The following is a 20,438-nucleotide window of genomic DNA, read 5'->3' on the forward strand; positions in this document are numbered from 1 at the left end:
CCCCACGCTCCGCCTCCCGGCCCTAACGGCTCTTGCGCGACGGTCCCTAACGGCCGAGGGCCGTACCATCTGGCGGGGGGGGGGGGTAGCGCCCACAGCCGCCGGAGAACGGCGCTCCCGAGCGGCAGCCGCCGCGACGCGGGGCCGGTCCAGGTTCTCTGCGGAGGAGGGGGGCAGCCGAGAGCGCGGGGCGAACCCCCGGTACGCAGCCCCCCCCCCCCCCGCGAGGCACACCCCCACCTTGGCGGTGGTACGGCCCGCCGGGGCCGGGCGGCGCATGCGCAGTGCGGGGCGGCGGCGGCCGCCGGACGTTGGGAGCGCGGAGGAGGAAGGCGAGAAAATGGCGTCGACGGGTGAGGGGGGCCGGGCCGGGCCGGGGCCGCCGCGGCGGGAGCGGCTGGGGCGGGAGCGGCTGGAGCGGGAGAGAGCGCAGGAACACGGGCTGGGCCTGGGGGAGCGGGGCGGGGGCAGCGCCTCGGGGCCAGGCCGCGGCCCTGTCACGGCGAGGCGAGGCGGCGGGCCCGGGGCCCCGCGCTGGGGCGGTGGGCTCCAGGCCCGGCCCGGCCCCCCGGGGCCTGCCCGGGGTCGGGGTTCCCGGGTCGTCCCGCTCCTCGCCGTGCCCGGGGGCAGGCCGCGGCTCCCGGGTGCTCGGGCCCAGCCGCTGCCGGGCCCGCGCTCCGTGAGGAGGCCGCTGGCCTTGGGCAAGGCCTCGCCGCGCTTGCCGGGGCCGTCCGGGGCGGTGAAGGCTGCAGCTGCCGTTTCCTGGAATAAAACGCCCTGGGGAAGGTTTTCCCCGACGGGGAAGGGAGCGGGTTTTCACTGCAGCGGGGTGCGGGCGAGTCAGAACCGAGACTTGCCAACGCGGTGGCATCAGCCGTGAGGCCCAGCAGCCAGAATCTCCGCAGGGGAAAACGTCACGAGCCATGGAGCGTGAGGGGACGTGACTAATACCACCTTGGAGAGGGTGTTTTAAAAAAAAAAAAACAACACAAAACAAAACGAAGTTGCTAAAGGAACACGTGCCAATGGGATTGCCAGAATGGGGTTTTAGAAATACAGCTGCTTTTCCGCTTTCTGCATGGAAATGTCCTTCCATGGGAGCTGCTATTTTGGGCTGCGCTATTGTGCTCCTGAGCCTCGTGAAGTAGAAGGATGGAGATTAATTCCCTACTGGAAATAAAGGCTCAGAGATCGGTTTAACTCAGCAAACCATAACATTTATTTTTTAACATTAATCTAAATTCGAGCAGGGGGCAACGGGCACAAACTGAAGCAGAGGAAGCTCCAGCTGAACCCGAGGAAGAACTTCTTCCCTCTGAGGGTGACGGAGCCCTGGCCCAGGCTGCCCAGGGAGGCTGTGGAGTCTCCTTCTCTGGAGATACTCCAGACCCGCCTGGACGTGGTGCTGTGCAGCCTGCTGTGGGTGACCCTGCTTGGGCAGGGGGTTGGGCTGGGTGACCCACAGAGGTCCCTGCCAACCCCGACCATTCTGTGATGCTGTGACAGACTGCAAATTCAACACCTGGGTTTAAACTCTGCAAAGGGGAGAATGTTGTGTTTAGGTGGGACTGGGGGAAGCCTGTAAGGAGCGGTGTGTGGCAGGTGTTTAATTAAAGACCTTGCGTGTAGCTCGAGGCCCCGGCAGCTATTGGGGGGGTGGTGAGGTTGGTGGGGGTATGCCAGCGAGGGGTGAAGGTTGGGGAGCTCTGCTCGGCGGCATGGCCATATCTGATCAGCCTGGAGGACCGTGGTGACCCAACGGGGTGCGGAAAATGAGGATTAAATGAGGAGTTGGGAGGTTTGGGTGGCCGGAGGTCCGGCGAGATGGGTGCTGGTACAAGGAGGTGGTGAAAGGGAGGGAGAAGGGATGGGGGGAATGGACGTTAGTGGTTTTTAACGCTCATGATTGAGAGCTTAGAGCCACGTGTAGACTGAGAAAAAAAAAGAGCAGCGACCCTAACTTTCACAAGCTGAAGTTATCCGTATGGAGTGCAACAGCCTGTAGGGAAAGCAGGAGTGGTGCCAGAGTAGTTTAACAACTTGTGCAGGGTGTCGCAGGAGCCTTCGGGTTGCAGTTCAGCATCTTTTTATTGTGCATGAGATTTCGATTGTCATCTTGGCGTACTCCCACCGATTCCCGTGCTCCGATGCGAGGTTGAGGTCAGCAGCATCTGTCAAAAATCCCTACCGGAGGCACGCCGCTTCCTGCCCTTGTCTGTCGGCTCTCACACTGGGGCCTGAGCGTCAGCGGAGGGGAGCGCAGAGGAGGAGAAGCTGTAAGCTCCCGTAGAGGGGCTAGGAGGAGCAGAGGAAAGCTTTGTGAGGGGTGAATCCCGAGAAGCAGGAGGTTCTGGTGTGTGAAAGGAGCGTTTTTGAAATGGTTCCTGGTTGTGAACAAAGCGATGAAGGCGTGAAAGCAGTCCTGAACAGCCTGGGGGCAACTGGAGGGAGCTGTCAGCCAGGTTCCTCAGATTCGTTAGAGCAGCGTACCCCGCCGTGCGATCGCGGCAGCAACACCGCAGCCTCTTCCCGCACAGGACTGCCGGGCTCTGCCCGAGAAGGGCCCTGCGAACGTCCAGCTTCTGCCTCCGGCTCAGCCCGAGCGGCAGGTGCCAGGTCTGGACTCATTCCTCATCTCGGGACTTTTCTGGTTCCGGGAGAGGTGGAATCTGGCCGGCAAGGGCTGGTCTGAGTGATGAACTCGTCGTTTGCTCTTGAAGTTTGGGAGGGAACGGGAGCCACTGGGTAACTTTGAGGGAAAGCGTACATTTAGGAGCTGTTATCATTTCAAATCTAACCTTCTAATTGCCATGTGGATGCATTTTCCACTCCCGCCAGCGAACCAGTTCGGCGTAGACTTTTCTGCTTGGATACTCACCGTTTCGGTTCTCCTCTGCATCAGGGCATTGGTGTGGATCGGGGCTTTGGGGAAGGAATTGCGGCCAGCTGCCCACCTCAAACCCTGCTAGGGGACAAGCGTTAGAACTTCCCCATTTGTTTGTGTCCTGGAAAGCGAAGGAGACAGAGTGAAGCGTTGTGGCTGCTGCAGGGCCCGAAGCCCGCAGCCGGGCGGGAGGGGGGTTGGAAGCATCAGCTCCGTGTTTCCTTTGTGCCAAAACACAACACCCCCCTGGCAGCCCCCGCGTGTGTCATCCGAGGTGGCAGGTCAATTAAAGTGGGGTCAGCTGAGATCAAAGTTGCTGCTGCACACGGCGGTGACAACGAGGGGAAGAGAGGTTTTGTTGCCTTCAAAAAGCCTGAGAAAGTGCATTTACCTTGCGCTCTTTTGAAACGGGGTTTCCAGCGGTTTATGGTAGCTCTTTCAAGCTGCAGGAGGAAATTCCAGCTGCTGTGCTCTTACGCTGTTAAGGCTTTGTTAACCTTTTTTTCCTTTTTCTTTCTTCTCTTGTAGATTATAGTACCTATAGCCAAGCTGCGGCTCAGCAGGGGTAAGTAGCATTGTGGTCTTATCCTCTCGGTGTGAAAGAGATGTAATTTGAGTATATAATAATGGTGGCTTGGTCTGAACTCGGGTGTGTGTGTAAATCCTGCGGTTTGCCTGTAGCCTGTAGATTTTATGTTCCCGTAGCATTTCAGCAGAAGTCATTTGGATGTGTGAAAAGGGTCTTGCGCTACATGTTTTGCGCAAGTCGGAAACAGGGGGACGCGTTATAAATGTCTTTAAATTCATTTTGCAGCTACAGCGCGTATGCACCTCAGCCAGCTCAAGGATACGCACAGACCACCCAGGTAAAACGCGGGACGGCGTGAGCGTTGCTGCTGAATCGCGCGTAGGCTACGCAGGGCTCTGCCGGCCGGGGACAACCCTGAGCGGCAGCGTCAGGAGCTGTCGTTGAAAGTTGGCTTGCAGCTTCCCACACCGCCCAGACTGCTGCCTTAAAGTGGAAACACGCGTCGGGGAGCCTCCGCGGTCCCCTTCTTTGTTAATGTATCCAAGCCAAAGGGGTTTGTTGTGGAGAGGATTGTAGAAGCCTAATTCTCGGTGTGTGGTTGACACCACCCTGTTGGTGGGTGTTTTATTCAGCGATGTAGGAGAGGAAAAACCTGGGAAAAGAAAAAAAAGGGAAGGAAATCACCATTTGTGAGATTGCAGTGGTTGGACAAAGGAGGAGGAGGGGATAGATTTTTCATGGAGGGATTGTTACTAAAACTATTAGTACTCTCAGTTGGCTAAACGGCAAGATGATGATGATTTTTAAGAGATTAATTAAACCATGCTTATTTTTAATCCTTAGAATCCAAATTACTAAGCCCACATTTGTATACACCCTTCAAGTATGTTTTCAAAGGTAAACTTTTGTCCTCAAAAAGTGGTGTAGGTTATTTTTCCGCCCTGTCTCCAGAGAGCCCTTTGAAGGGAAAATCCTGCTGCCCAAGAGTATGTCCGTGTTACGGGGGCAGAAACCACCGCATTGTCGTGCTGGAACGTTACTGAGCAGCTTTTAATCGGTTATTTCTGGCTGCGGCAACAGCTTGGCCTTGGTGCCGCGGGGCTGAGCGGGAGCTGCCTTCCCGAGCCCGCTCCGGCTCCTGCTGCCACGCTGCCTGCTGCTGCCTACGCCGGCTGGTCCAAGGCAGGCGAGGCAGCGTGAGCTCCGCAATTCAAGGCCCTTTGTCAAAAATATCGGCGTCACGGGAGGAGCACGGCCTCAGTCTTGGCATTTAGGTCGGCTTAAATGAAGTTGACGGTACCTTTTTATTTTGAATAAACATTTTGAGACAGAACGATTGCAAGAACTGCTACCAAACGTGCAGGCTGCATGGAGAGACAAGTGGCCTCAACAACATCGTCTGGTCAGAGGCTGAGACACCTGACCGGCTAAACCCGGCTGCTTTGCAGTGCTCCCTCCAGGACGGAGCTGGGCAGTGGGCAGGCGCGCCCTTCGGTGACAGCCTAGGCTTGAAATTGAGCCCCGGGGAAGGCGCGAGCTGATCGCGAGCTGAATGCGAAGGCTCCCAGTGGGGAGCAGCTGGAAGCGGGGTGTGGTGACAGCAGGCCCTCGGATGCTCCCGCTGGTCCCGTCCTCGGGTGCCTGCGTAAACTCCTGCTTTTCAAACTGTTGATTGGTGGGCATGAAGAATATTCAGAATAACTTTTAAAATTGAAATTTGAAAGCTTAGATAGGTTTCTTCTAGTGAACGCCACAGCGGTCTTATGTTGAAGTAGCTGGCTTGTTTTACTTTGCGCGGCTCTGCCCTCCGAGTAGTCCTGCTCCCCGCGTTAGCCCTCGGGAGGTGCCTGTGGGTGTTGGTGGGTGCTCAGGCGGGTGCGAGGAGCTGGGTGCTTTCACATTCTGTTTTACGTAGAGCGGAGGTGTGTTGGGAGCGTGTCAGGGGCTGGCCCTCCAGTCCTGGCACTGAAAAACTGCATTGGTCACCTCATCACAGATCTGAACTGAAATGTGCAGCAGGCCCCAAACTTTTGCAGCAGCCCCCAAACTTTCGCAGCAGCCCCCAGACTTTCGCAGTAACCTTGGCTTGACTGGTTGCTCTCAGCAGGTCGGGTAACACAGATCCCCCGGTCTGTGTACAGCGCTGGAACAGTCTGTGTGTGTCTCTGCAACGCCTCTGAGTCACTTCTGTTCATGAATTAAATTTGTGTCATCTTTGGAGCAGACGTATGGGCAGAGTTACGGAACCTACGGACAACCCACCGACGTCAGCTACACACAGCCCCAGACGACTGCAACGTACGGGCAGACTGCGTATGCGACGTCCTACGGGCAGCCTCCTGCCGGTAAGAGCTCCCGGGCCTGCCGGGCTCGGCTTACCCTGGGGAGAGAGCTGAGCTCAAGTCAGCGTTGGGCGAACCCTTTCCCAAACTGCGCTGAATCCCTCTGGGCAGCTCTGACGTGGGAGGAGCTTCCTTCCTCAAGAGCCCGCCCAGAGCGACGGGCAGCTTGCAGCGGTGGGAAGATGCGGGTGGGCTGTGGAGGAGCGAATAAACACGCCTGTAATTTCTCAGGGAACGTTTTGGGTGCTGGTTTGCGTTGTTTGCCCCGTCCCTGTCTCCGTAACGTCTCCGAGTGGCGTGCTTCGTGGGTAGAACGTCCTGAGCACCGGTGCTAGCCACGCCGCGGCGTTCGGGTGAATCTAACCCCCTTGTCCTGACGTTCCGTAAAGACCAAATGGCACGGTTGGGCGTGTCCAGGCGTCCTTGCTGCCACCTTTGCGTGTGCCGTGGTGTTTTTGGGTTTCCGGTGCGGCCACACACGCCGCATGGTCGTTAACGCGCTGTGAGTGTTCCAGCATGTGCTCTTTGAGCTGGAGCTTTGTACGTACGAGAGTCGCGAGGTCTGAAAGAGACTGTCGAGACATTGTTCGATTCTGGCGTATTCGGGAGACTTCGCAAAAGAAAACAAGTTTTCCTCCAGGCAGCGCCTTGGGTACCGCTCTCTGCGGGTTCGTCTGTTGCTGTGCGAGACATCGTCGGCATCTGTTTGAGCCGGAGCTTGCCGAGGTGCTTCCCAGAGCAAGGGAGTGCCGGGACAGGCAGGCGATGGGGTGGCTGGCGGCGGGAGCCACTGAGGAGCCGAGCTTCCCAGGGAGGAGCTGAGAGAAGATGTTCACCTCTAGTCTAACCAGTTATGTGACACTTAAAATATTTAACGTCTTAACACAGGCGAGGGAAATCTCTGCCTGGTAGTTCGTGTGTGCCCGGCAGAACAAGTGACGGTACCCTTTAGCCAGCGTCTCTGCATCTTATCCATAGGTTTTTTTTCCGTTCATCTATAAGTTTATGGACATAAATTTGCAACAAAAAAGACTTGTAGACTTAAACATTCCTTTCTTATGAATATTTGAGTCCCTGAGTCCTTACTACAGACTCCAGTCCTGCCGGGGCCACAGGAAGCTGCGCGGTTCATGTTTTCGCTTGTCCCTTAAGAGTGTATTTGCTGGAGGAATAATAATACTGGGCATCCTTTCTGCACAGCTGCTTTTTTTTAGGCAATAAAGCTTCATTTTCTTTTCATCAAAGGAAAAAAAAAAAGCTCGGGAAGCGGTCAAGCCAAAGATCAGGTGTGATGTGCCCCAGTTGGGCACGCAGTGATCTGCAGCGGAGCTGCCGGTGTCTCTCTCCGGGCAGCGTGCCAGGCTGTGTTTGTTCTTCCTACGCCTGCCTCTGCTTGAGCAGCCGGAGCTGTGCCGAGGAGACCGGGGGTGCTTACAGCCCGTCTGCCGCTCCCGGTCGCTGCCTTTCGTACTGAATGAAGCCCGGGGTGCTGCCTGGGGCACGCGTCTTCATGTCCTGAGAGACGTGCAGCTTTTACAGCTGAATCTCATTTTATTTTTCCCAGGCATCGCCTTTTTCGTAGCAGAGGGATGCCTGCGATTACTTAAAAGCACAGTGCCTGTTTTTGGCTGAACAGCCTATTTTTGGGGCAAGATGCCGTTGCGGTCAGGGAGGTTGAAACCCTGTGTGGGTGCACCCTCTCCGGACTGCAGAAAGGGCAGAAGTGGTTCCTCTGCACCGCCTCTGAGCCTTGGAGGAGGGCTGCTGTGGCTGCTCCAGCCTACCCGGGGACCTTTCCGTCCCCAGCACTCTGCCGTCTGACTTCGGGGCCGCCCGAGGTGCAGGTTACCGTGCGGGTTGCCCTGTGTCCCTCCCCAGGGTGTCTCGAGTTGCCCCGTTGGTTTAGCAGAGAATGGTGAATGTTGGAAAAGACCTCTGAGATCATCAAGTCCGGCCGCCAGCCGGATCGGCGGATTAATGGGTGGTCGTGCCTTGCTCGTTAATCGCTGCGGGGTGTAAGCGTGGATTACAAGCCTAGATAGAGAGCGGCGTCTGTTAGGGCTGTTGGCTTTCGAACAGCATTGTTTGGGGGCAAGAACATTGTTTCAAAGGGCTGAGTGTGAATCTCTAGGTAGCTAAGTGGGAGTTACGCTCTGAAGACAGCCAGCCCCCACTTCTCTCTTTACCTGTGGAGTTCAGGGTTACGTATATTAGAAGTTTTGGACGTGTTCAGAATTTGAAACGAGCGCAGCTGCAGCGGTGTTGGCTGCCACAGCAATCTGTTACACCGAAACGGGGCGGAGAGCAGGCAGCATCTGCGTCCCCTGCCCCGGATCCTCACCCGCGCCAAAGAAGAGTCGTCTCTCGGGGCACATGGACCCCGCGGGCACTGTTTGGTACTGCTTGCAGCAGAGAGAAACCTTCAAAAACCACTGCTAGCTGACGTGAAGCCTGCTCGTTTCAGAGTAGATCTCTCTTAGTCCAGTCTTGTCAGTTGATGTGCTCTGAGGACCAAATCCCGCAGGCTTCCCCTCCGCCTGAAGATGTCCTAGACCTCAGTAAGGGTTTTGCTTGCAGGCTCGGACGCTTTGAGGGGAAACCGAACCACGTGAGTGGACGTCGACAGGTTGTCAGAGCTCTTGTCTTACCTTTTTCTTACAGTGTCTGTCCTGCAGGCCTGCCGTTCGTCTTACTGACGGGCGGGGGGAGGAGAGAGGAACAACGTAATGTCAGTTCTCCCCTTGAAAATACAGCTCTTGGGTGTTTTCAGAGTAGCCAGACTGAGTTGTTGAGGTGAAAATGTAGACCAGTGGGATGTTAAATCACTGCCTTCTCTTGCTTCGGTACAAACCCTTCCTGCTGAGCGCGCTTGCGCATGGGAAATGCTCCATCTAGAGCTGAAGTGCTAAAATTCATGATTTATTTTTTTTTTTCCCCTTCCGTTCATTCTGTTGACTGGGCGCCAGCAAACCTGCTCGCTCGCTTGCGAGGCGAGGTTGGTGCTGCCGGTACGAGTACCGAGGAAGGGGCGGGAGGCGTGGGAGGCCCACCCTGCGGCTCTGGGTCCGGCGGGAGCAGCCCAGGGCAGGGCTGTGGCCCCAGTGGCACCGACTGCAGGCCGCTGCGGTGGGTGGGCAGGCCTCGGCCGCGTCTCAGAACGATTCCTTTAACGTCTGGTTAAAGGAATGCTGCAGTGGCCGACTTTTAAGTGTTTGGACTTTATAAATTTGTCCGAGGCTCTAAAAATCCTGCTTGTTTTATCCTGTTTGGCATCATCGCCTTTGCCCTGCTCAGCACCGCTCAGAGCAGGACTTTCCCTTTCAGAAGACTTCTCAGCCAAGAGGAATAACAATCACGGAAAACTGGTTTGGTAGTGATGCGTGCAGGCTGTTTCTCGGGGGGAGACGAGCTTGCTCGCTGGCGTTGGCGTGTGCAGGTTGGTAGCCCTGCGGGGTGGCAGGCAGCCCGCAGCGCTCAGCCGCGACGAGTGGGGGGGAACCGGGGCAGGAGGGAGGAGGCTTGCAGGCGCCGGCTGGGGCTTTTAGCTCCCGGGGCTTAACCAGAGCACTCGCACGTTGCTCGGGACAGAAAGCTGAAGTTTGGGGTTTTTAACTAACGCACCGTGCGAACTTCCTCCTCTCACTTCTCCTCCTCTGCAGTCGGTGCTTCGGAGGGGTGCCGGCAAGGGTCCCGGTGTCGGAGCAGGGGCGGCAAGATGTGGAAGTACCCTGGTGCTTTGTGTTCTGGTGGCACTGCATTTGGTTTGCAAATCAGGGAATTGAAATAAAACCTGCATCACGGTTTGCCTGAAGTGCTGCGTAATTAGAAGGGAGAGTTTGTCACAAGCGTCCTGTGTGTGTTAAAAATAAGAAGCGATGGAGAAGCTGTTGTCTTAATTGAGTTACGATCACGTCCGTAAGACCGAGACCGGTTGGCTGCTCTTTGGCAATCGGCGTTTTTGTGTTTGCAGCAAGTCAGCTTTGGCTGCCAAAATTTTTAATTGATCTTTTCTCATGTAAATCTCCGTTTCAGAATTTGAAAACCTGCTCACAAGGTTCCTCGCTGTAGCAAGCCACTGTGTTAATGCCGGGTTTGTAGCTCGTCTTTGTGACGAGCCAAACGGTCGGCTAAATTACAGAGCGGCGGCTGCTGGGAAGGCAGATTGAAATGGAGCGGGTTTGGGATCTTGGATATTCTTGTAAAGTTATTCAGAAGTAAATGTATGATCTCCAAGCTTCTTACCTCAGACAAACTGAAATTCTAAGAAAAGCGGAGGTACAGAAAACATCAGGAGCTGCCGTATGTGTCTCTTTTGACCTTTCTCTTAAGTTAAAGCAAATGTAAAGTGCTTTTCTTTTGTTTCCAGAACTGCTGATTTAAAAGAAGACTTCCTGAGTGGCTCAGAAAGACTTGTCGGTTCAGCCTGGTGCTGTTTAGTGCTTGTATCTTTCAAAAAAGCTGAAAGGATGAGATTGTACTTCTTAAATCAGTTGGATTTCTTTTACTTTAGGGCTCGCAGGAGCTTTGTTTAGTCTTCCTGTGTTCAGAAGACGCGGCATGCCTCGGCTTGCCCTGTGCGTGCTTCAGTACGTTAGCTGTGGGCTTCGGTAGCTGCGAACAAACAGCCTTGGGATGCTGGCGAGGGCTGGCTTCCAGAAAACTCCTCGGCGCGTGCTTTGCGGATGGCGAGGGGGGAGCTGGGGCTGTAGGCTGAGGCTCCCAGCGCCTGGGGGTTTCTCCGAGGAGGGCGAAGGGGCGGCGTGGGTTAGTCCATCGTTTTCGGGTTATCGGTGATGATTTTGCGGTGGTAGAAGCGGGACTGTGCCCGAGGGCTGATGAGCCGTCAGCAGGAGCGCAGTTGGTCTGAGACGTGACAAGTGAAGGTCGCCGAACTAACCTGATGAGGCTGTCGTCTCTTGTAGGTTACACCACGCCGACGGCCCCCCCAGCCTACAGCCAGCCCGTCCAGGGGTACGGCACAGCCGCCTACGATACCAGCACCGCCACGGTTACCACCACCCAGGCTTCCTACGCAGCGCCGTCCGCTTACGGCACCCAGCCCGCCTACCCGGCCTACGGGCAGCCGCCGGCAGCGTCTGCTCCCGCAAGGTGACTGCGGGTCCCTCTCTGCTCCCCAGCGCACCCCCAGCCGGACTGGGGGCTGCTGGCTTTGCTGGCACCGTTCCTCTGCTCTGGCTGCACCCGATCCCGTCGCGTTACAGTGCTGGGGGAAGCAGCGCAGGGAGGTTCTGCTGTGGCGCGGTGAGTCAGTGCAGTTACTGGGAGATGAAGAGAGCAGCCGAGCAGCAAAAATGGGCTCTTGACTCACGGTGTATGACAGAAAATGGACCGGCCTGATCTGAGCTTGAGTCACGGGGTCGGGCAGGATACTGTTACGTGCTGTCACTGCTTGAGTGGATGCCGTAGACGGTTTCCTTTTTAAATCTTTTGTGTCTGGGCACCGTCAGTAGTGTGTTTAGTTTAATTGTTTGCTCAGGATATGAAAGATTTAGAATACGTAATGGAAACTTGTTTAGTAGTGAATAGAAACTGCTTTGTTCAGTAACCTGCTGTTGGTAGCAACCACTCCAGTAAGGAGAGGCGGAGCGTGGCACAGCTCTGTCCGCGTCTGTCAGATTGCACTTGAAGGATGAGTCCTGACATTATTTAAAATAATGTTTTCCCAGGTTGTACAACCAAAGTAGCTTAACTCTTTTCACTCCACTCTGGTGAACAGATTATAAACAGTGTGGGAGACATGTAAAAGAAGGAGACATGCGAGACACGTGCAAAGGGTTCTCTTTATTTCCAGGCCTTGAGAGCGAGTGCTAAACACAGACTCGCACAATGGTTTGGGTTGGAAGGGACCTCTAAAGGTCACCCAGTCCAGCCCCCAGCATCCTTTCCCTTTCATCGGGTGGCGTATGTGAGGCAAGATCTGCTTGCACCAGATCCGAAACCTAACAGTGGTGCGTTTATCGGGCACCGTTTCTGGCTGCTGCGGAGCTCGTCGTTCCCAAGCGCTGCGCAGAGCCAGCTCAAGCGGAGGGGCAGTGCTGCCGGCCACCTCCCGCGCCACTTCCCATCCTCGACTCCATTCCGGAGCCAAAGTCCGAACGCTTCGGGTTCGTCGCGCAGCTGGCGAGTGGAAGCTGTGGCGCTCGGTGCTCTCTGTTGGAGATGCTGCCCGGGGCCTTGCCTGGTGGCAGGGGGGTGGGCAAGAACCCAGTCAGCAGGTGCTGGAGAGTTCAGTGTTTAACGAGCGTTATTAGCGGCTGCCGGCGTGACTGGCGGCGGCGCGGTGCCGATGGAAGTGGGTTCTGTCCTGGGGCGATCTGAGCGCCTGCGCTGCGACCAGGGGTGGGCGTTTGCACCAACGCTTCCTTCTTGCTCGATGTTGCTCCGTAGACCCCAGGATGGCAGCAAACCAGCAGAGACCAGCCAGCCGCCATCGAGTACGACAGGCTACAGCCAGCCCAGCCTTGGCTACGGGCAGAGCAACTACAGCTACCCCCAGGTGCCTGCCAGCTACCCCATGCAGCCGGTCACCGCGCCTCCCTCCTATCCTCCCACCAGGTAACTCTGCCGGCGGGCTGGGACTCGCGCAGCTGGCCTGGGGACTGCGGCTGGGCTCGGGCAGAAGGGGATTTTGCGAGGGATTTCAGACGAACAGATGTGAGAGAGCTTGGGCGTCCTGGGAGGAGGGAGGTGTGGTTCTTGGCAGTGTGCTTCTCATCGTAGCGAAGGCGACGGAGTGCCTGAGTGTCTCTGCGTGCACACCCGCAGTAGCAAGGTGTAGCGATGACAAACGTGTTGAAGAAATCTCCTAGCTACGGAGCGTCTTAGCGTGACCTTCTGCTGCCTCCCGATGCGTGGCTCTGATGAGGGGTTGGCCTCTTCCCCTCTGGTGTCCTTAATATGCTGGTGCTGACTTCCAAACCAAGCGTTCCGAAATGCTCAAAGCCCGAGATGCGTGAGGGGCGACTGTTTTGTTACCCACCAGCTGAAAAAACTCCAGTGCCAAGGCAGAAAGGGAGACCGTTACTTGCGTTGCCACTGATTTTTTGCCCTGGCACTTCCACCGCTTTTTGGAGGTGTGAATAAACCATGAACGGTCGCGTGGATTTTGCATCAAGCAGTCTTCTGCGTTTATTTTGTCTCCTGCCACCAGACCAGCCTCCCTAGGGTGACCTCACCTCTTTAAAGGGTTTCCAGCAGTAATGCAGTTGTAGCTGCGCGTGTGGCTTACAATTGCGTTCCTGCGGAGCCGCTCCTGCACGCTGCCAGCGTACCAGCTCACCTCTTCAACACTTCTGCCTTACAGCTACTCCTCCACACAGCCAAGCAGTTACGACCAGAGCACTTACTCCCAGCAGAGCACCTACGGGCAGCAGAGCACCTACGGACAGCAGACTAGCTATGGCCAGCAGAGCAGCTACGGGCAGCAGCCGCCCCCGACGAGCTACCCGCCGCCGCAGACCGGGTCCTACAGCCAGCCCCCGAGCCAGTACGGCCAGCAGAGCAGCGGCTACGGCCAGCAGAGTGAGCGGGGCTGCGCGGGGAGGCTGGGGCTGCCCTGCCCTTGCGGGGTGGGCCAGCTTGGGGGTAGGCTTGGCGTTACTTTGGGTCTAAAGCTCGTGGCTGCATTGAAGGGAGGGCACACTGTAGCTGGGTTTTGCCCTTTCTCACTGAGAAAAACAGCTTGCCTGGGGCAAATCTTATATACAGGAGGATGGGGCCAAACTCTTTCCAGTGGTGCCCAGCAACAGGACATGGGGCAACGGGCACAAACTGAAGCAGAGGAAGCTCCAGCTGAACATGAGGAAGAACTTCTTCCCTCTGAGGGTGACGGAGCCCTGGCCCAGGCTGCCCAGGGAGGCTGTGGAGTCTCCTTCTCTGGAGATATTCCAGCCCCGCCTGGCCGCGGTGCTGTGCAGCCTGCTCTGGGTGACCCTGCTTCGGCAGGGGGTTGGGCTGGGGGACCCACAGAGGTCCCTGCCAACCTCGACCATTCTGGGATTCTGTGAAATCGCGATGCTGCCCTCAGCGTGGCGAAGGCGGACGGGCAGTTGGAGGGCACGGAAGTGCAGAACGCTGTCAGGGCTGGAGCAGGCAGTGCAGTTTGGCCGGGTGGCGGCTCTGTGGAGGTCGGGCTGGTGGGGCCTGACGCAAAGCTTGGTTCCGCAGACGGAGAGCGGCGCGTCTCTCCTGACATTAGCACTGTTGCCTTCAGCGCTGGAGGAGATGGTTGTTGTGATTACCTGGTGGTGCTGAAGGCAGGCGAAAGGGCTTGAAAAGGGGACAGGCAGCTCCGACCCGCTCTCGTCTGCAGCTCCCTAACGTTTTTGTTTAAAACTTCCTCAGGCTCGTTCCGTCAGGACCATCCTAGCAGCATGAACGTATACGGACAGGAATCCGGAGGCTTTTCAGGCCCAGGGGAGAACCGGAATATGAGCGGCCCTGATAACCGGGGCAGGGGACGAGGGGGATATGATCGCGGAGGCATGAGCAGAGGTGGGCGGGGAGGAGGACGCGGTGGAATGGGGTAAGAGCAAATCTTTTCTCCTTTTATCTAATTCTGGTTTACCAGTAGGATTTGAAACAGAAAGAAGGGACTGAAAGGTTGACCTTCCCGACGGTGCTTCCGTGGGGAACATGTCCGTAGCAGCATTGCTTCTAATCCGTGGAAATCTCACCCCAGGGGAAATAGGAGCAGGAGCCGATTGTTTTATGATCCTGCAGCTGGTTGGGCCCCGGGGGGAATGAGGGGTATTGCTAAACCTGGAACTTTCAGCTCCCTTCGCAGTGGCGCAGAGGTGAAACCCTCTGCGGGGATTAACGATAACGCTGGGTCGAACACACACAAACCTTCCGCCAGGTCCGGGAGTCGCTCCCTGCGCCTCGGTCGCGGGGTCTTGGGGGGCAGAAGCCTCGTGGCAGCCCCCTGTCAGGCCGCCAGCCTCTCCGCCTTCGCAGCAGCGCGCAGATCTGCGTCTGTCAGCGCACGCCTGGGGCAGGCTGCCACGGCCGCAGCCACGACTCTGAGCAGCCAGACGGAGCGAGAAGGGAGACCCCGAGAGCGTAAAGAGACGGGGCTCAGCTCCCCGGCCTGCTCCCCCTCGGAGCTTGCGGGTGGTCTAAATCAGTTTGGCCGTTTCAACTGATGGCAAAATCTGGTTTGGCGAACCCAGGCCTCCAGGTCAGCAGCGCGTCTCCCTGTCCGCAAGGTCTGGCCCGGCAGCGGCGAGGAAGGAGGGCTGAGCCCGCGGGCTGCTGCAAGGAGGATGGCGTGGCTTTGTGTGTGTTCCATCCCCTCACACCATCCGCCAGAGCTATGCAGAGTGTTCCGAGGCACGACGTGGGGTGCGCGGCGCCAGCCCTGCCGCTTGGCGGGGCAGCCGGAACCGCAGCTTCTCCTCGATGGGCAGCTTCTTGGGGCGCGCTGCGACCCGGCGGCACCTGGAGCGGGGCAGGCCCATTCTGCATAGCTCTGTCGAAATGAAGTGGCATGAAATCTTTATCGGAGAAATAAAACCACCGGTGTACGGAAACGGAGGGGAAAGAAAGGCTTGCGCTGGAACGCATCTGGCTTGAATTGGCTCGGGCGGAACGGAGTCCCGTGGTTCTGCATAAAGATTTCACCCACGACACGTTGATCTCTTAACGGTTTAAAGTAGATGTAGGCACTTGAAATGTCTATCATCACATCTTGAAATTTCTAGCCCCTTCGGAGCTCCTCGCGCAAAAGATTTGTCACCCGTCCCCGATTTCACACTCTAACCCGAGCTGAAATCGCGCGCGTAGCGCTTCCCTCCTGCCTGCCCGTGGCAGAGGGTCCCCCGCTCTGCGGACGCAGGCTTTCTGCCGTCCGCGGAGCAGGCGGCCAGGCGCCGCGGGGGGCTGGGGGAGCTCGGCCCTCCTTGCCGTGCTGTGGTGATGGATTTCAGTGTCTCCGGCAGGTAAGGAGCTCGATGTTATTAACGTGCCCTTTTTCATTGCCTCCGTTATTTGATATTTTCATTGGCTGTTGAAACATGGAAACTTTTTAACATGCTTTGTCGCATTTATATGCTACAGGTTACAAAGTGAGAGCCTTGTATACACTGCAATACTTAAAAAGTACCCGTACTCAGTACTCAGCCGGCAGCATAATGAAAAGTGGGACTAGACACGGTGTCCATATGGAGAGGAAAAATATACATAGCATATTTTTAACCAAATGTATTCACTGTATAAATGGAATCCTGCTGTAACTTTGGTAACTGCATACTTGTTGTTTGGTAATAAAACCAGAGGAGGTGTACTGCTTTAGCATTGTGTAACGTTAAAAAGTGTAAACCTGTGTGTTTGAAAAGAGAGCCATTACGTAAACAGTGTGTACGTTAACGAAGGAGGCGAAGCTGCATGCAACAGCTCGGAACTGTGTATTGACGACTTCTTTTGTCCCAGTATTAGAGGTGCGATACTTGCTGTAAAATGGGCGGTGCGCTCCCTCCTCCGCTCGTCTCCCTCCAAACGGCGTTGCTGCCTCGCCAAAAAGAGCGAGGAACGGCAAAATCCCTGCTCGGGTGGCGTTTTCCCAATTAACCGGTGCTCGAAAGCTGCCTCAGCCGAGCGCCGCAGCCGACGTGCCTGCCGGAAGCTGCGGCCGTCACTTTGCCATCGGCACCTGCCGAAATGTGGCGTTCAGCGGTCTGCGTCCGCAACGCTGCACCCCAGGCCTCCGAGCCCCCGCTGCGTTCTGTAAGTTCTCCCTCCACAGAGACTTGTTAAGCTCGGTAGCGACCCCCATGTATGGCTTTACACCGAGGCTTGTAGCCGAAATGTCAGCTGAACTGTGTTGTAGGCATCGCGTGTGGTTGTCTCCTCCCTGTTAAACTGTTAATGTCAGGGACCCGCGGGCTTGCTCCGCTCCCGCGCTGCGGGAGGCCGAGGGTGCACCTTTGCGTACGCACGGAGGGGAGGGAGCCGCCCGGCGAGCCACCCCGCCCCGGCTCGGGAGCAGAAGCCCCGTCGGCAACGCCCGAGAACCATTTTTATTGCCGAGTATCGCACCGCTAATACCCGTACCGGTAACGCCAGGGTACCGACAGCAAAGTGGTGTCTAAAGCCAGCCAAGCGAGGTTGCATAAATGTAAAGGCGATTTGAGCGAGCTGCCCTGAAGAAAGGCATAGTGCCGAGCTGAGAGAGAGAGAGACAGAGGCTTGGTTTGGAGATGCTTAGCCAGTGCCCTTCCTCCCAGTGAGCCGCAGAGGCTCAGAGCGGTCCTGGCTTGGGAAAGGGAAAGGCCTTCATTTCTTCGTTTATCCCCCCAGCAGCGCTGGAGAGCGAGGTGGCTTCAATAAGCCTGGTGGTAAGTTTTTGAGCATTACAATGGATAGTGTTAAAAAAAAAAAAAAAAAAAAACATTTGCAGTCAGTTTTTCGAACGATGTGTAATTGTTATTAGTTTAAGTGGTTAAAATGACATGCGCAAGATGACGGTAACGGGTACTGCCGGCAATGCCTAGGGGTATGCGGTCGCAGGACACAGGGCAACTCGGAACGAGTTGAGCAACCAATTCTGTAATTTGGGGAAGAGAAATGGTTTGGATTTAATACATTTTTTTTTTGTAAAGTAACTTTTTATTAACGAACATAAACCTGATTGGCCTGGTGAAGCGATTTTTTTGTAAAAACAAACCACAGCGTAATCGTGGTTAAGGGTTTGCCAAGCCGCTGAGAGCAGCGGAGCGGCGGCCAGGTCGAGGTGCGCTGCGGGCGCCTGCGCAGTGTGGGCCAGGCGCGGTTTAAGCAGCGCCCGGAGTAGCTAGCGTTGAGTGTGTCGGGTCCGCGGCCCGCGTGGCCCGCACTAACACCACTCCCTCCGCTTCTCTCCCGCCCGGCAGGACATCTGGAGGAAGGACCGGACCTGGAGCTAGGTAATTGCCGAGCCCTGCTCACGCTCTCTCCCAGGCTCTCCCGTGCCCTGCTCTGAGGAGCGCCGCGGCCACGGGAGACGTGCCCCTCGGCGGGCCCGGCTGGCCGCAGCCCGCTTCGGGCCGTCTCGTTGATCCCCCGATTCCCGACTCGTCGGAGCAGCTGGACAACCGCATGCGTTTGTGAGCCGCTCGCCCTTCCCAGGGAGTGGCTCTGCGGCTGCTGGCTTCAGCCGAAAGCCCCTTTCAGGCAGCCCCGGCCCGCAGCTCGCACACCACGGCCTGTCGCCACGCCGCGCTCCCTGTGGCACGGGACACTGCGCGTCAGCCCCCCAGCCCCGGCACGCTGCTGCGGGGGGAGCCCAGGCGACGCGGAGGTCTTCCTCGTGTCTCAGCTCAGGGGGCCTGGGCTTTCAGGTCGCTCACCGAGAGCGAAGGCGTGGCCGGCCGGGGGACTGGCGGGAGGAGAAGCGTTGTGTCGCGTTGCTGCCTGTCCTCCCCTGGCAGTGACGCCACGCCTTGTCTCCTAGGCCCACCCGTGGACCCCGAGGAGGATGCGGAGAACAGCGCGGTTTACGTGCAGGGGCTCGGTGACAACGTGACCCTGGAGGACCTGGCGGACTTCTTCAAACAGTGCGGGGCTGTCAAGGTGAGGAGGGGTGCGAGTTGGCCCCTGGGCCACGGGGGGAGGGGGTTGCCCACCCCCCATCTGCCCTGCACGGGGGGCTGCGGGGCCGTGGCTCGGGCTTTCCCAAAGAACCGGCCCGAGGGGCCCTTTCCCCCGCCGCGGAGCTGCCGAAACGGGAGCGGGGTGTCCAAAGTGGGAAGCAGGACAGGGGAGAGTAAAACCCCGCGGCGCCGTGACGCGAGGTGACGCTGCGCTGTCCCGCTAGATCAACAAGCGGACCGGGCAGCCCATGATAAACCTCTACGTCGACAAAGAAACCGGCAAACCCAAGGGCGACGCCACGGTGTCGTACGATGACCCGGCCACTGCCAAAACGGCCGTCGAGTGGTTCGATGGTGAGTCCCGGCGAGCGCCGCGGGCTGCAGTCGCTCGGGGCCCCGCTGCTGAGCTGAAGCCGGCGCTGCCATCCTCGCTGCGCAGAGGAGCCCAGGGCCGTTCCGGCGACCCCCAGGCTTGTGCCCAAAAGTTGCTGGTTTTAACTGGGACGGATCAGCGTGGTGCTGGGGCTGTCCTTAGCTGCCCCCTGTCCCCTCCTGCCGCGGGGGTTCGTCTGTCCCGGGGGTGGAATTCGGCCCTTCCGCGCTGTGATGCTCGGGTAAAATCCTCCCTGTGTGGCCGCCTGCGACACAAAGTGATGCTCTCGCCCTTCGTGTCCCCCCCAGGGAAGGATTTCCAGGGGAGCAAGCTGAAGGTCACCCTGGCGCGGAAGAAAGGCCCTCTGAACAGCCTGCGCGGGGGGATGCCGCCCCGGGAGCCGCGCGGGATGCCGCCCCCGCTCCGCGGAGGTAACGGCCAGCCCCGCACCGCCGCGCCCGGAGCTGCGGCGCGGCCCAGGCTGACCGGAGTCTTCCTCGCAGGTCCCGGGGGGCCCGGCGGCCCGGGCGGGCCCGGTGGCCCGATGGGCCGGATGGGTGGCAGAGGCGGAGAGCGCGGCAGCTTCTCCTCGAGGGGACCGCGGGGCTCCAGGGGAAACCCCTCCGGCGGGAGCGTCCAGCACCGCGCCGGCGACTGGCAGTGTCCCAACCCGTAAGTGCGCCTCGCGGCGCGGCCTGGTGGGCTTTTCCCAAAAAACCTCGCTGGGCCTTCCCGGGAAGTTCCTTCCTCCCGCCCGGAGCCGGGAACGCCACTGCGCTCGTCGCCAACCGCTCTTTGCACCCAGGGGCTGCGGCAACCAGAACTTCGCCTGGAGAACCGAGTGCAACCAGTGCAAGGCTCCCAAACCGGAGGGCTTCCTCCCGCCCCCCTTCCCCCCTCCAGGTATGTGCCGCCCGGGGGCTGGGGGGCTCCCCCGGGGGCTGGGGGGCTGCCCAGACGCCTAGGGGGCTGCGCTGGGGGCTGGAGGGCTGTCCCAAGGGCTGGGGGGCTGCCCCGCACCAGCCCTGCTCCCCAGCTCTCCCTCGGGGCTGGCGTCCACGCCGCCACTTGCTGAAGCCCCCGCGCCCCATTTGGCACCGTCCTTGCTCCGACTCCTGCTCCTGGGGGGCCGGAGGCAGGGGTCCAGGTTCACGCTGAGGGTCTGCTCCTCTCCCGCAGGCGGAGACCGCGGCCGGGGCGGCCCCGGGGGGCTGCGCGGCGGGCGAGGCGGCGGCAGTGGCGGCCTCATGGAGCGCGGGGGACCTGGGAGCATGTTCCGAGGGGGCCGCGGAGGCGGCGGCGAGCGCGGCGGCTTCAGAGGAGGCCGCGGCATGGACCGAGGCGGCTACGGTGGCCGGCGTGGTGGGGGGGGCCCCGGCGGCCCCCCGGGCCCCCTGATGGAGCAGATGGGTGGCGGAGGCCGAGGCAGCCGGCGCGGAGGACCCGGCAAGATGGACAAGTACGGTGACGGTGACGGGGTTGGGTGGCGGGTGGCGAGGCGAGCGGCTGGTGAGGTGAGGGGCGGGGGAGGGGTGCGGTGTGACCCCCCCCCCCAGCGCCTGACCCCGTCTTTTCCCCCCCCAGGGGCGAGCACCGCCAGGAGCGCCGGGAGCGGCCCTACTAACGCTGCGCCCCGCCGAGCCGCCGCCGCCTTTGCTACCAGAGTTATTTTTTAAAACCAGAAGAAACCGTTTTAAATTTCTACCGCCGTATTTATAGCGCC

General features: G+C 58.5%; 1 protein-coding gene across 5 annotated transcripts; it reads left to right on the forward strand.

The window, feature by feature from the left end:
• The first annotated feature begins 265 nt into the window (after positions 1-265).
• Positions 266-20,436, forward strand: EWSR1 (EWS RNA binding protein 1). Of its 5 annotated transcripts, none has more exons than XM_075434541.1 (17): positions 267-353; positions 3,413-3,449; positions 3,699-3,750; positions 5,638-5,758; positions 10,678-10,864; positions 12,164-12,331; positions 13,080-13,297; positions 14,120-14,300; positions 17,072-17,109; positions 17,644-17,676; positions 18,204-18,322; positions 18,567-18,696; positions 19,024-19,146; positions 19,219-19,387; positions 19,521-19,618; positions 19,895-20,174; positions 20,300-20,436. In XM_075434541.1, the coding sequence occupies exons 1-17, from the start codon at positions 278-280 to the stop codon at positions 20,337-20,339; spliced, it is 2,070 nt and encodes a 689-aa protein (XP_075290656.1). In that variant the 5' UTR covers positions 267-277; the 3' UTR covers positions 20,340-20,436. The 5 variants fall into 5 exon arrangements, with proteins under 5 accessions (XP_075290654.1, XP_075290655.1, XP_075290658.1 ...); XM_075434542.1 differs by having other exon boundaries at positions 17,075-17,109; XM_075434539.1 differs by having other exon boundaries at positions 266-353; positions 19,024-19,387.
• Positions 20,437-20,438: the final 2 nt, after the last annotated feature.

The sequence above is a fragment of the Opisthocomus hoazin genome, chromosome 13 (genome assembly GCF_030867145.1).
Source record: "Opisthocomus hoazin isolate bOpiHoa1 chromosome 13, bOpiHoa1.hap1, whole genome shotgun sequence".
NCBI classification, from domain to species: domain Eukaryota; kingdom Metazoa; phylum Chordata; class Aves; order Opisthocomiformes; family Opisthocomidae; genus Opisthocomus; species Opisthocomus hoazin.